The following is an 11,706-nucleotide window of genomic DNA, read 5'->3' as shown; positions in this document are numbered from 1 at the left end:
TTGATATAATTACTTAATATAGATATTCATTTCGTTGCTATAGTTAAATGTATTATTCTATAAGTTAAAATTGAAGTATTTAATATTGTTAGTACTTTTTACAAAAAGATTATGTATATTTTATAAATAATTAACTTCAAGACTGTTAACCTAATATATAATGAAAGACATTACTTATGACTTGTATATTTACTTATGTAATCTTTATATATTATTTCAGAAATGTTTTATGTAAATTATAATGTATATATTATAAAAACACAATATTTTTTTAAAATAATATTCTTTACCTAATTTCTCATATATTTTAAGAAATATAACTCTAATATGTAATTCAACGATATTCGTATAAATATATTTTTAAATTTAATTTTATATATTTACAGATCGTTGTCCAGACGAAGGATGTAAAACTGTTGTTTCTCAAGTGTCTATTGCTTTGGAACAACTTAATAACAACACACGTATTTTGGATAATGAATCACACTAGTTTAAAATGTTCTAGTTTACAATCTAGTCAGTGTCGCATGTAGAAAATCAATGACTAATGGCAAAATAAAATGCCCTTTCTATATAGTGCCTTTTTAGAAATTATAATTCATTATCTTTATAACTTACCTATAGTTAATAGATATTCACGAGTTTTATTAAATTTTTTATTATCTAAGTAAAATGTTTTGTTCTGTAATAGTGGAACAAATCTAATGAATAAAAAATAAATAACACCTAGTTTTTATTAAAACAAAATTAAACTGTTTGTGATCTTAAAATAGAACAATTATGTTTTTTGAAAAATTCAGTTGTTTATTTTGTAATTTATACAATGGGACGGTTATTCATAAAAATAATGATTATTAATGTAAAAAATTTACTCATAGAATTTTGATTGAAAAAATAGATGGAATATAAATTTAAAAAATGTTAACATTTTAACAAATTTATGTCTGTTATAACAGAATCACTACTCTATTATAAGTACTTTATACTCTTTTTCCATTCAATTCATTCTAATTCAAAGGTCTACATTTAAAAATCTTTTTATTCTTAACCATTTTTGGTTTTCTCACATCACTGTCATTCCTATCTTTATAGTATTGCATCAATTTAATCAGATAATTTATTAAAGTAAAATAGTTATTTTATGTTATTCCAATATAATTATAATAATTCACATTATTACTACTTAAACTTAAACTTTTTTAAATCAATTTAAAATAAAATTTAATATTTTGAATAATGGAGAACTATTTTATTTATACTTGTCAACAAATATTTAAAGTTATTCTACATAATACAATGATAATTGTAAAAAAAATAAATTATAACATAATTACATTTTGGTTTATAATTCTGCAAATCAAATAGTTACCACATATTTATATTATTTTATTATCGATAGTGAAAGGTCTTAATTTGATTATAAGTTTATTCTATTGTTTAGTATCAACATTTTTACACATGCTATTTAAACACTTACTCTTTATATTTCATGTCACAGAGATACTGAGTGTCTAAAGAATAAATTATAATTAAGCCATTTTATTATATTGATTAGGGCATCAATAAACCCCATGAAAAAACTTTTTTTATTCATTTGGTAATAATTGTTCACTGTTAGATGGTATCCATACATACAAAGTATTTGTATCTCTATCAATTATTTCTTGTCTTCCATTAAATTGCTGAAAACTGTTTGAGTCATCGTTATCACCATGGTCTTGTGTTCGTAAGTTAAGATTTAATGGAGCAGGGACACCATCTGCAGTTATCAGTTGATCAGTTTCATGAGAAAAATTTTCATGAAATTTAACTTCTCCGTCAGTGTTAGTAGACATCTTTTCTTTATCCAAATCTAATTTTGTTATATGAATATTCATATCTGAAGATGTAACTATACCACTGACTTGACCAGCATAACTACTAATTTGAACAGTGTTGGTATTATCTTTTCTATGAACTACTGTATGCCGCCGCATATCTGAGCGTACTCTAAATGCTTTACCACAAGTTTCACATTTATATGGTTTTTCTCCTACAGTTAAAATAAATATTGTATTACACAATAATATTTTTATTAATTATCAATTTTTTTATCATACATTTTTAATTATTAAAGAAAATATGTTGGGTTACCAAAGTATTAACTATTATTTCATTCATTTTTAAAAATAAATTAACTCTAGTTTATACTCATAAACATTATTAACATTTTTGTAACAACTAATTTTTGAAAAAACAAAATTCNTTAACATTTTTGTAACAACTAATTTTTGAAAAAACAAAATTCATGTCTACTACATATTAGTTTATCAGTATGGTTTAGTTAATATGAAAATAAATGATTATTACTATTGGAGGGTTTTTATGAAATTATTTCTGAATTTAAAAAATTTTTTATAGAAAAATTTTAACTATTACAAATTATACCAGGCAATTATTTTTTATGTTAAAACTATCTTCCAAAAATATTTATGTAAACACATAAAAGATCACTTCGTTAATATATACTGTAAGTAACTGCAAGTAAAATAATACTTCATTTTTAAATTAATAATAAACCAATTCAAGTTGTGTAACTACTAAAAAGCAAAAATATAAGTGCGAAAATGTTCATAAAAAATGTAGAAATTTTTAAACATAATTTAAATATTTTTAAACTAAAAATAGTATATTTTCTTAGAATTTATAAAAGTAACATTGTAATATTATCATTTTTGTAAACCATATTGAGAATCTTGCAAGGAATTCCTACTATACTATCTGGAATTCTTATCTTTTTGAGCTTCAAATATGATAAAAATTATATATTATCTTACCAGTATGTATACGACGATGATTTTGTAAATAAGAAGATGCTCTAAAAGTCTTTTTACAAAATTCACAAACATAATTCTTTTCTCCAGTATGTATTCTTCTATGTACTATCAATGAATATTTACGAGCAAAGTCTTTACCACAAAATTCACATTGAAATTGCTTAGATTCAGAGTGTAATGAAGCAATATGATATTTAAGATCACCCCATTGTCGAAAATTTCTTCCACACCATTCACATTCAAAAGGTTTATCACCAGTATGTAACCGATTATGTACCTAAAGTAAATTATTTTTTTTATAAAATTCTTTTAGTTATAAATATAACATTATGTAAAATACTTTTAGAGCACTGCTTGAGAAGAAACTTTTTGGACATAATTTACAACTATGAGGACGTTTTCCAGAATGTGACCTCAAATGATATAGTAATGAGTTACGATGATTAAATTTCCTTTTACATTGAGTGCAAACAAGATTTTTTGAAATATTTTTTTTCATTATTTGTTCAAGTTCATCAGTATCATCTTCCCAAGTGTGTTCTGCTCGACTAGTTTCACCATTATCATCATTTTCATTTATTAAACTATTATTATCATCACCTTTAATTTCAGGTATTGGGCTTTTGTGATTTATGCTATTTTCACCACTATATTCCCACCTATAAAAATGTATGACTATTTAATGAATGTCTTATTTATTCAACAAATGTGCATCAAAAATGATTTATTTTAATTAATATCTCTTATTTGAATAAAATATTCAACTCAACAATTGTAGGGAAAAATTGTATAATATTGATGTTAACAAATAATTTTAGTTTTTTAAAGGCTCAACATAAATTCAATTTATTTATTGATATCCTACAATATTTAAAAAAAAAAGATATATGAAATTAGTGACCCATCGATAATAAAAGTTATAAAAATGAGTAGTATTATAAGCTTTTATAATATACAAGTAAATACAATTACCATATTTCTGACCACTTATAGAACATGAAAGTTTTCTATAAAACATTTATCCTAAATCACTTAAGATAAAGTATTACATCATGATACGTTTTACCTATTTTGTAATCTTACCAACAATGATACATAAAAAAATATTTAAAAAACTAACCGGTTGTAGTTCAATTTATTTTTGTAAAAGGTTTTTTCTTAAATAATAAAGCTCAATTTCATAAATATTATAAAATCAATTTTCCATTGATATTTAATACATTACTATTATTACTACATCATAAATGTCAATGTTTTTATTATTCAATTCTGTAAATCACAATTAATTATTAAAAAAGTTAGAAAATTTTCTTATAATCCCAATATTTGGGATTCATCAAATCTCCAAAATTTGTTGAGACTCGAGAAACCATACAGTCATAAATATAATAAATCGTTCATATAAAGTAAAGTTAATGTTATCTTTTTTTTAACGCCTATTTATTGACTTTTCTTTTACTATATGGTCTTTTTAATAATTAAAATGTCTTATGGCTAAAACGTATTATTTAAATCTAGAATGAACTTAGCAATCTAGTCAAAACTTAAAATTATCTTTGTAAAAAAATTAAACATACTCTTGTATTTGTTCTTTATCTTCATTTTCTGATTCTGTATCAACACCAGGTACCATATGGCGTATGCCTTCCATCAAATCTTCTGGATCAGAGAATTCTTCTAAGCNTATGGCGTATACCTTCCATCAAATCTTCTGGATCAGAGAATTCTTCTAAGCAATCCTGTTTCACAGTTACAACTGTGGCAGGTTGGGGGTGAACTGAAGCCATATGTACTTCTAATGCTTTTAAACGGCGGAAGTTACGACCACATAGTTGACATGATGGGAATGGTTGTTGAAGTTGAGCTGCTAATATAGATCCATCAGATGAGAATATACAATGTTTATCATCTTCAATATTATCTTCATTTAGCTGAAAAATTTAATTAATAAACTATAATGAAAATACTCTAGTTNTAATTAATAAACTATAATGAAAATACTCTAGTTAAAACAATATTACTCTATAATTTTGCAAAGGAGGCAAATCCTGAATGTTTGGTTGATCATGGATAGTTTCTTCAATGTATTGATTTTCAATACTATTAGTTGAATCTTGAGTGCTAAGATTTTGGAAGTTAGTATGATGAGGTGAAGTACCAGAATCAGTAGTAACCACAATTACTTTACTTTGTTGAGGTTCATAATGAAGTTTCAAATGTTCGAAAAATTTAATCTGGTGAGTGAAATTTTTTTCACAAATCTCACATAAAAAAGGCATTCGTCCATTTAATCTTTTTGGCGTATGTATTGCTCTATGTGCCTAATATATAATTTAGGTATAATACAGTTTTAAAGAAATCAAACTTACTAAAATAATAAATAGTTACTGTTAATAAAGATTGAGAATTAAATTGTTCACCACATTGTTTGCATTTATAGCATTTAGGATGTATACTTCTTGGAGAAGTTGGAGCAGTCTCTCTTTTGCGAAATCGTTTTTTGTGCGGTAAATTGTTTTGAATTTCTGCGTGATAATCTGACTCTGAAGCTTCTACTTCAATTAAACTTCCTGAACTTATAATCTAATTAAAAAATATTATAATAATAAATAATACATCTAATACTATGAAATATACACTTTAAAATACCTGTTGACTATTAATATGACTTGTAGATTGTGAAGAATGCTTATTACTTGAGTCTAGATCAATTTCAGTACTATACAAATAACTAGTCATAAGGTGTGAATCATGATGACTCCCATCAACTAAAGACTTGTTCTGTTGAGCAAGTGCATCAGCCAATTCATTAGCTAAGCGTCGATCATCTTCAGTAAGAGTAGAAGACCCATCACCAGATAACATATCACCCGTATCATAATATGTTGAGGTATGATGAGAGAACTCTCCATTTTCATCTATATAATATAAAATAAATGACATAATTGATAGATAACAATATAATAACAAAACATAGAATATAAACCCTATAAAATATTTTTAATTTTTACATTTAATTAAATTTTTTTTTAATACAATAAATGACTAGTATTTTTAAACAATTGAGTAAAATTTTGTAGTAATTAAATTAGAAATCTCAAATTAATATTGTTTATATTTATTTCACTGAATAATAACAATTTTCAGTTGTAATTTACAAGTACGTAAGTGTGATTTCTCAATAATTGAAATTTTACAGAAGAATAAAAAAAAAAAAAAAATTAATACAATAAATAGAAAAGAAAGATAAACAATATTTTAGTATAATTAAGTTAAATATATTATAAACAAATAAAGTGTACTTCAATATCACAGTTTTCTTTTTAATGTAATAAAAACGTGCCATCATTGGTTCTAAAATATTTTATACAATAAAAATCTTATATTTTTGAACATTTCACTTGTAGATTTCAGTCCTATTAATTTTATACTACATAATTAACTACTACAAATTAAATTTAGAACAGATTTATATTGTTTTTAAATTTACAAAACTTGCCTATACGAAATTCATGAGGTAAATTATGTTGATCACCAAGCTGTTTATTATTTTCATCATGCTGATGACTATGTTCAGTGATGTATTGATCAGCTGTTTCTAAGAACTCTCTTGAACGTTCATCTAAAATATCATTATCCATTGTAAGACCACTGATATTGATTATTACTTAACTTATTCACCTAAAAAAAAAATATTAAAAATTATACAAAATTTAAAATTAAAATATTGGTATTGCTTAACTTATAAATGACATAATTACAATCATAAATAATAAATAATAAATCATTAGTTTTTCATAATGCAATAAAAAACCATTTATCTTAATTTTACACAAAATTTAAAAACTATACATGTCTTCTAATAAAATATGAATAGCTCAAACATTATTAATAAAAACAGATATATAAACATTCTATCTGTTATACAAATATTTAAAGTTTTAAGGTATGAGATGATAAGGATTTCATAAAATATAACATTAAATGTTAGGACATCCCTAAACAAAATTAAAAATATAACAACAGAATGTTTTTTCTTGCAATTCAAATTGAAGTTGAAAATATTTAATATAATTATTTTTTAACTAAGTAGTAGTTGTGCAATGTTATAAATGACATTAATGTTATCTAAATATTAGATTAACAATATAATTATTATTTTAATGGTAATATTAACAAAATATTTTGAAAATAACTGAACCAAGACAAGAAATATGAAATGTGTTATATATAATTTATTAAAGTTAAAAGTACTCTCATACCATGACTTCAATATTTCTGTCACTTGGCTATCTTAGTAGCATACCAAAGTATTCTGTTTTATTGACACATGAACTATTTCCTTATTCATTACTTACTGACAAAAATCAAAAGATTGTTTTTTTTAGTTATGATTTCTGTTATCGCGTTACATTTTTCAATTTGAAATTATAGCACAGTCGCTCGTTGGCAGTGGTGGCTCTGATCTTATAAGATTGTTGAGTCGCATACGACATTACCTTCACTCTATAACCCGATTAATTTTACAAAAAATATTAGTATAAAATAAAAACTGCAGAACGATCCATTACTATACATAAGTAATCACTTACAATTTTTAGAGTTGTTGAATAAAAAATGATATGACAATGTATTTATTAATTTGAACGCGCTGTGTGACAATGTTTAGGATAAGCGTAACGCCGGATTGATAGTGGCCAATGTGCGACCAATTGACTGTACCTGCGCCTAACAAAAATGTGACAACAACGCAAAAATCACACAGACCCGATACAGGAAGTAAACGAGGTAATATAGGAAATAAGAAACTGCGTCCGTGCGACGATCTAACGTGTACCCATGTTATATACAGGTTTATTATACAATTACTATCATGTACCTATAGGCCATAACAAAAAAATCACACATACAAACACGATTATTCGTATGTATAGAATACAGTAAATGGAGAAAATATGTGTGGGAGGTGGTAGAAATGTGGGAACGGCAGTTGACGTCATACACGTAACGACATCTATCGTTATTATTCTCAAATAAACCAAAATTATTTTGTCACCATCGTCGTTGTCAATTGGTCCGATAATTTCTAAATATTTTGATTTCGGTTTCGTATCCTAGTGATAATAGCGATGAATACAATTATGTAGAATTGACTTAACTTTATCTTAAATTTGATATTTACTAATCTTAACGCCCACATTTCAGGTATCTGTAGAGTATCATTTGTAGAAGTTCATTTAAGTACTGTCGTGTGTCTAGACACCCGCGCATTATAGCAGCGTAAGCATATCAAGTGCTGTATGGATATGACACGGCGTTGACACCTGTTGATAGTTTCGGCAAATAAATTGTCATAGTCGTCTTCGAAGTTCGACTTTGTCAATTTAATATTATTCATGGCGAACAACGATAATATTTTTGTCGGTAAGTGATCACAATAACAATTGTGTAATTACCGAAATTAATTTTTAACCTTCTAACTTTCTAATTTAAAGTTGTACATTTAACTAATTAAATTAATTTTTATCAATTTTAATTTTTTTAATCTCGTATAAATTTTACATATTTTCAACAACTTTTTGATCTACTATTATTAAATATCATGAATTATATATTTCCGAATAATTAAAAAAATTTAGTTGCTTATGGTCTATCACTAGACAGGCTTAAATAATTTGTAAAAATCTTTAATTGTTTTATTATATTAAGCTATTTGCTGAGTTTTCAATATTACAAAATTATTTATAAAACATTATATATTTATTTTTAAATTGATTTTTGTGAAATCTTTATTATTGATTTAATGTACAAATCATTGTCATATAGTTCAGTATAATTCAAAAATTATGCATTACTTGATTAGAAAAATTACTTTTAGCTATTATGCTACAGTTTTTGATATATATATATCCTGATTTATTCATCAATATTTTTCTCTTTTTAAGTAAAATATTAACTTATAGATCTTTTTATTACAGTAGTAGTACTTATTTTATTTAAACAAGTTTTAGTAAATTTGAAATAGAAATATATAGTGTTTTGTTTCACCTTGGTAAAATTTTAGACATCATAAAAATGTTTCTTATTAAAATTTGATTATCTTTCAAAAAATTTTAGACGAACGAGAAGATGTTCAAAAAAAGACTTTTACCAAATGGATAAATTCTCAACTTGTAAAAGTAATCTACAGATGTAAATTTTTTTTTGTTTCAAAATTTAATTCATTTTTTTATAGGAAAACCATGAACCCATTTTTGATTTATTTTTGGATTTGCAAAATGGAACCAAATTGTTGTATTTATTAGAAATCTTAACTGGTATTCAAATTGTAAGTATCACATATAATTTTCATAGGTTTTATTTTAAAAGTAACTTTTTTTAGAAACCTGAAAAAGGTCGAATGAGAGTTCATCATCTAAATAATGTCAATAAGGCTTTACAAATATTAGAGCAAAACAATGTAAGTATTTTAAATTAAAAAAACCCAGCCTAGGGCGTCGCGGCATAGTGGTGACGTAGCATAGTTGAGTCGAGTATAATGATATCTGACAGTGACTAAAATCACTATCATAAAAAACGCTTCGATGCAAATCTTTAGATAGTGTTTCATTTTAAAAAATTGTTGGATTATTCCAAAAAATAAATGATTTCCTTATTTATATCCTAATTAAGATAAAATATGTCAAATTAAAGAGGGATATAAATATTATTTCTCGTNGGTTATGATAAAATATGTCAAATTAAAGAGGGATATAAATATTATTTCTCATAAAAAAATTGTATTGATCCATACACTTTTTTATAAGTTATAGCATTATAAAGTTAAAAATATAAAATCGAAAATTTGATTCAAAAGTTAAGTTGAGAAAGTTAATTTTTTGTGAAAAAGTTGTCATTTTAAATCCCTTCAGTGGGCAGGTGGTAAAGGGTCAGATTTATAAAAAAAATATATCAAATGATAGGTATAGACATCATGCATCTATAAAAAAAAATTATATTGATCCATACATTTTTTAATAAGTTATAGGACTATTAAGTTAAAAATATAAAAAAGAATTTTTTTACAAAAGTCGTATTTTTTTTATTAACTTTGATGTCTGTTTTCACTGTGAAGACAAAATAAAGTACAAAATTTTTTTTTTCCTTAATAAAGTATATTACATTAGCTTTAATTTGACATATATATAAAAGTGACAGACTTTCCGAAACACTTTCAAAAGTTAATTTTTTGTGAAAAAGTTATCATTTTAAATCCCCCAGTGGGCAGGTGGTAAAGGGACAGATTTATAAAAAAAATATATCAAATGATAGGTATAGACATCATGCATCTATAAAAAAAAATTATAATTTATAAAATGTTATGGCAGTTTTAAGTAAAAAAAATTGAAAAAATGTTGAAAATTAGCAATTTTTAAATTTGTAATTTTTTTGGAGATTTCCCTCATTTACGGGGAACGAGGAAAATTTTTTCAATTTTTGAGGGTACTATCTTCTACTAGATACAATTTGTGATCTTTTGACGTATCGTTAAAAGAAATCAGTTCAGTGAGAACTGAGAAAAAGTGGTAACAGACACAAAAAAAAAAACCACATCATAGTAAAAAATTAAACATGTAAAGTAAAATTTTAAATTGTGCTTCTATTAGATTGCTTATATTTTCAAACAAATACTGGTAAAAATAAAATAAAACATTTTTTATTTTATTTTCAAATTTTATAGATGTTTAATTCCTCAAACATAATTTTAATACTTCAGTTGTATAACTAAAGTATATAGTTATTATATCATAACTACTTTATTTTTTAGGTGAAGCTAGTCAATATTAGCAGTAATGACATAGTTGATGGCAGTCCAAAATTAATTCTTGGACTAGTTTGGAGTATAATATTACATTGGCAGGTACAATATAATTTTTATATTAAATTATTTTAGGAAAATTTATTTAATTATTCTTTTATATTGTGAATCTAATTTTTATTATATTCTAGAATATATGTGTACTTAGTCTTTGTATGCAATTTGTTATATATTTAATTTTTGTAATATCAATGATTGATATAAATGATAATAAATATACTCTATGTAAATACGAATATCTTAATATCTCTATTATATTGTACTAAATTATTAAATTTTACAAACTTTTAAGAAATATATTGTTACAAAAAACTATTGAAAAGGCTTTGCAATAAAAAACTTAATATTTTGTTTAGTTGCTTCTTACCGAAATAGATCGTTTTACTTCATGTTTATTTAAAAATTTGTGAATAATGATAGTAATTATATTTAGGTTGATTGTCATTTAAAAGAATTAATGACAGAATTGCAACAAACAAATCTTGAAAAAACTCTTATATCATGGTGTAGATGTAATTTAGAAGTAAGTAGATGATCAATATTTGTTATTTTATGTTATTAACTTTTTTTACAATAATAATTAATGAAAATAGGAATATGGAATAGATATTAAAAATTTTACCACTTGTTGGACTGATGGGTTAGCTTTCAATGCATTAATACATAAATTTCGATCAGATCTTATAGACTATAACGTAATTTTAAAACAACATTCAAATGTTAGGCTTGAAAATGCATTTGCAACTGCTTATGTACATTTAAACATTGAACGTCTATTAGATGTTGAAGGTGAGTTAGTATAAAAAAACTATGTATTTCTCATTGTGTTTAAGTATTTTATTTCTTTTTTTAGATGTTAACACTTCAGTTCCTGATAAGAAGTCTGTGATGATGTATGTCATGTGCTTATTTCAGCGACTGTCACAATATTCTGATGAATTGAGTGTTGCGAAATTTGATTCACAAATAAATGTTTGATTATTTACTTGTTACTTACCTATTATTTTAATTAAATATAAGTCAAATACCAAT

The 11,706-nt window shown here is 24.3% G+C and overlaps 3 protein-coding genes across 5 annotated transcripts in view; 2 read left to right on the top strand and 1 right to left on the bottom strand.

The window, feature by feature from the left end:
- Positions 1 to 731, top strand: part of LOC126895925 (G-protein coupled receptor moody-like) — a 15,077-nt gene extending 14,346 nt beyond the window's left edge. Inside the window, exon 9 of the mRNA XM_050668265.1 lies at positions 387 to 731. Coding sequence (XP_050524222.1) covers positions 387 to 490 — 104 coding nt within the window. The 3' untranslated portion in view covers positions 491 to 731. The remainder of the gene's footprint in view (positions 1 to 386) is intronic.
- LOC126895924 (zinc finger protein 678-like) overlaps positions 1 to 7,742 on the bottom strand; it is a 10,068-nt gene extending 2,326 nt beyond the window's left edge. Inside the window, exons 1-11 of one of the 3 annotated variants that reach the window (XM_050668263.1) lie at positions 7,409 to 7,742; positions 7,079 to 7,322; positions 6,316 to 6,497; positions 5,466 to 5,734; positions 5,205 to 5,399; positions 4,838 to 5,137; positions 4,513 to 4,747; positions 4,394 to 4,460; positions 3,157 to 3,475; positions 2,817 to 3,093; positions 1,238 to 2,032 (exon numbers count right to left, since the gene is read on the bottom strand). In XM_050668263.1, coding sequence (XP_050524220.1) covers positions 1,587 to 2,032; positions 2,817 to 3,093; positions 3,157 to 3,475; positions 4,394 to 4,460; positions 4,513 to 4,747; positions 4,838 to 5,137; positions 5,205 to 5,399; positions 5,466 to 5,734; positions 6,316 to 6,457 — 2,250 coding nt within the window. In that variant the 5' untranslated portion in view covers positions 6,458 to 6,497; positions 7,079 to 7,322; positions 7,409 to 7,742 and the 3' untranslated portion in view covers positions 1,238 to 1,586. Of the gene's footprint in view, positions 1 to 1,237; positions 2,033 to 2,816; positions 3,094 to 3,156; positions 3,476 to 4,393; positions 4,461 to 4,512; positions 4,748 to 4,837; positions 5,138 to 5,204; positions 5,400 to 5,465; positions 5,735 to 6,315; positions 6,498 to 7,078; positions 7,323 to 7,408 lie in introns of those variants that run through there. The other 2 variants (XM_050668261.1, XM_050668262.1) reach the window with 2 other exon arrangements.
- A 150-nt stretch (positions 7,743 to 7,892) lies between these two features.
- Positions 7,893 to 11,706, top strand: part of LOC126895923 (dystrophin-like) — a 57,836-nt gene continuing 54,022 nt past the window's right edge. The window contains exons 1-8 of the mRNA XM_050668260.1: positions 7,893 to 8,240; positions 8,934 to 8,995; positions 9,052 to 9,144; positions 9,199 to 9,276; positions 10,624 to 10,716; positions 11,108 to 11,197; positions 11,268 to 11,463; positions 11,528 to 11,646. Coding sequence (XP_050524217.1) covers positions 8,213 to 8,240; positions 8,934 to 8,995; positions 9,052 to 9,144; positions 9,199 to 9,276; positions 10,624 to 10,716; positions 11,108 to 11,197; positions 11,268 to 11,463; positions 11,528 to 11,646 — 759 coding nt within the window. The 5' untranslated portion in view covers positions 7,893 to 8,212. The remainder of the gene's footprint in view (positions 8,241 to 8,933; positions 8,996 to 9,051; positions 9,145 to 9,198; positions 9,277 to 10,623; positions 10,717 to 11,107; positions 11,198 to 11,267; positions 11,464 to 11,527; positions 11,647 to 11,706) is intronic.

This window comes from Daktulosphaira vitifoliae, unplaced genomic scaffold (genome assembly GCF_025091365.1).
Source record: "Daktulosphaira vitifoliae isolate Bord-2020 unplaced genomic scaffold, ASM2509136v1 Scaffold_1, whole genome shotgun sequence".
In the NCBI taxonomy this organism is placed as follows: Eukaryota; Metazoa; Arthropoda; class Insecta; order Hemiptera; family Phylloxeridae; genus Daktulosphaira; species Daktulosphaira vitifoliae.
The sequence above is the reverse complement of the archived record's forward strand: the minus strand, read 5'-3'. Positions and strand labels throughout refer to the sequence as shown.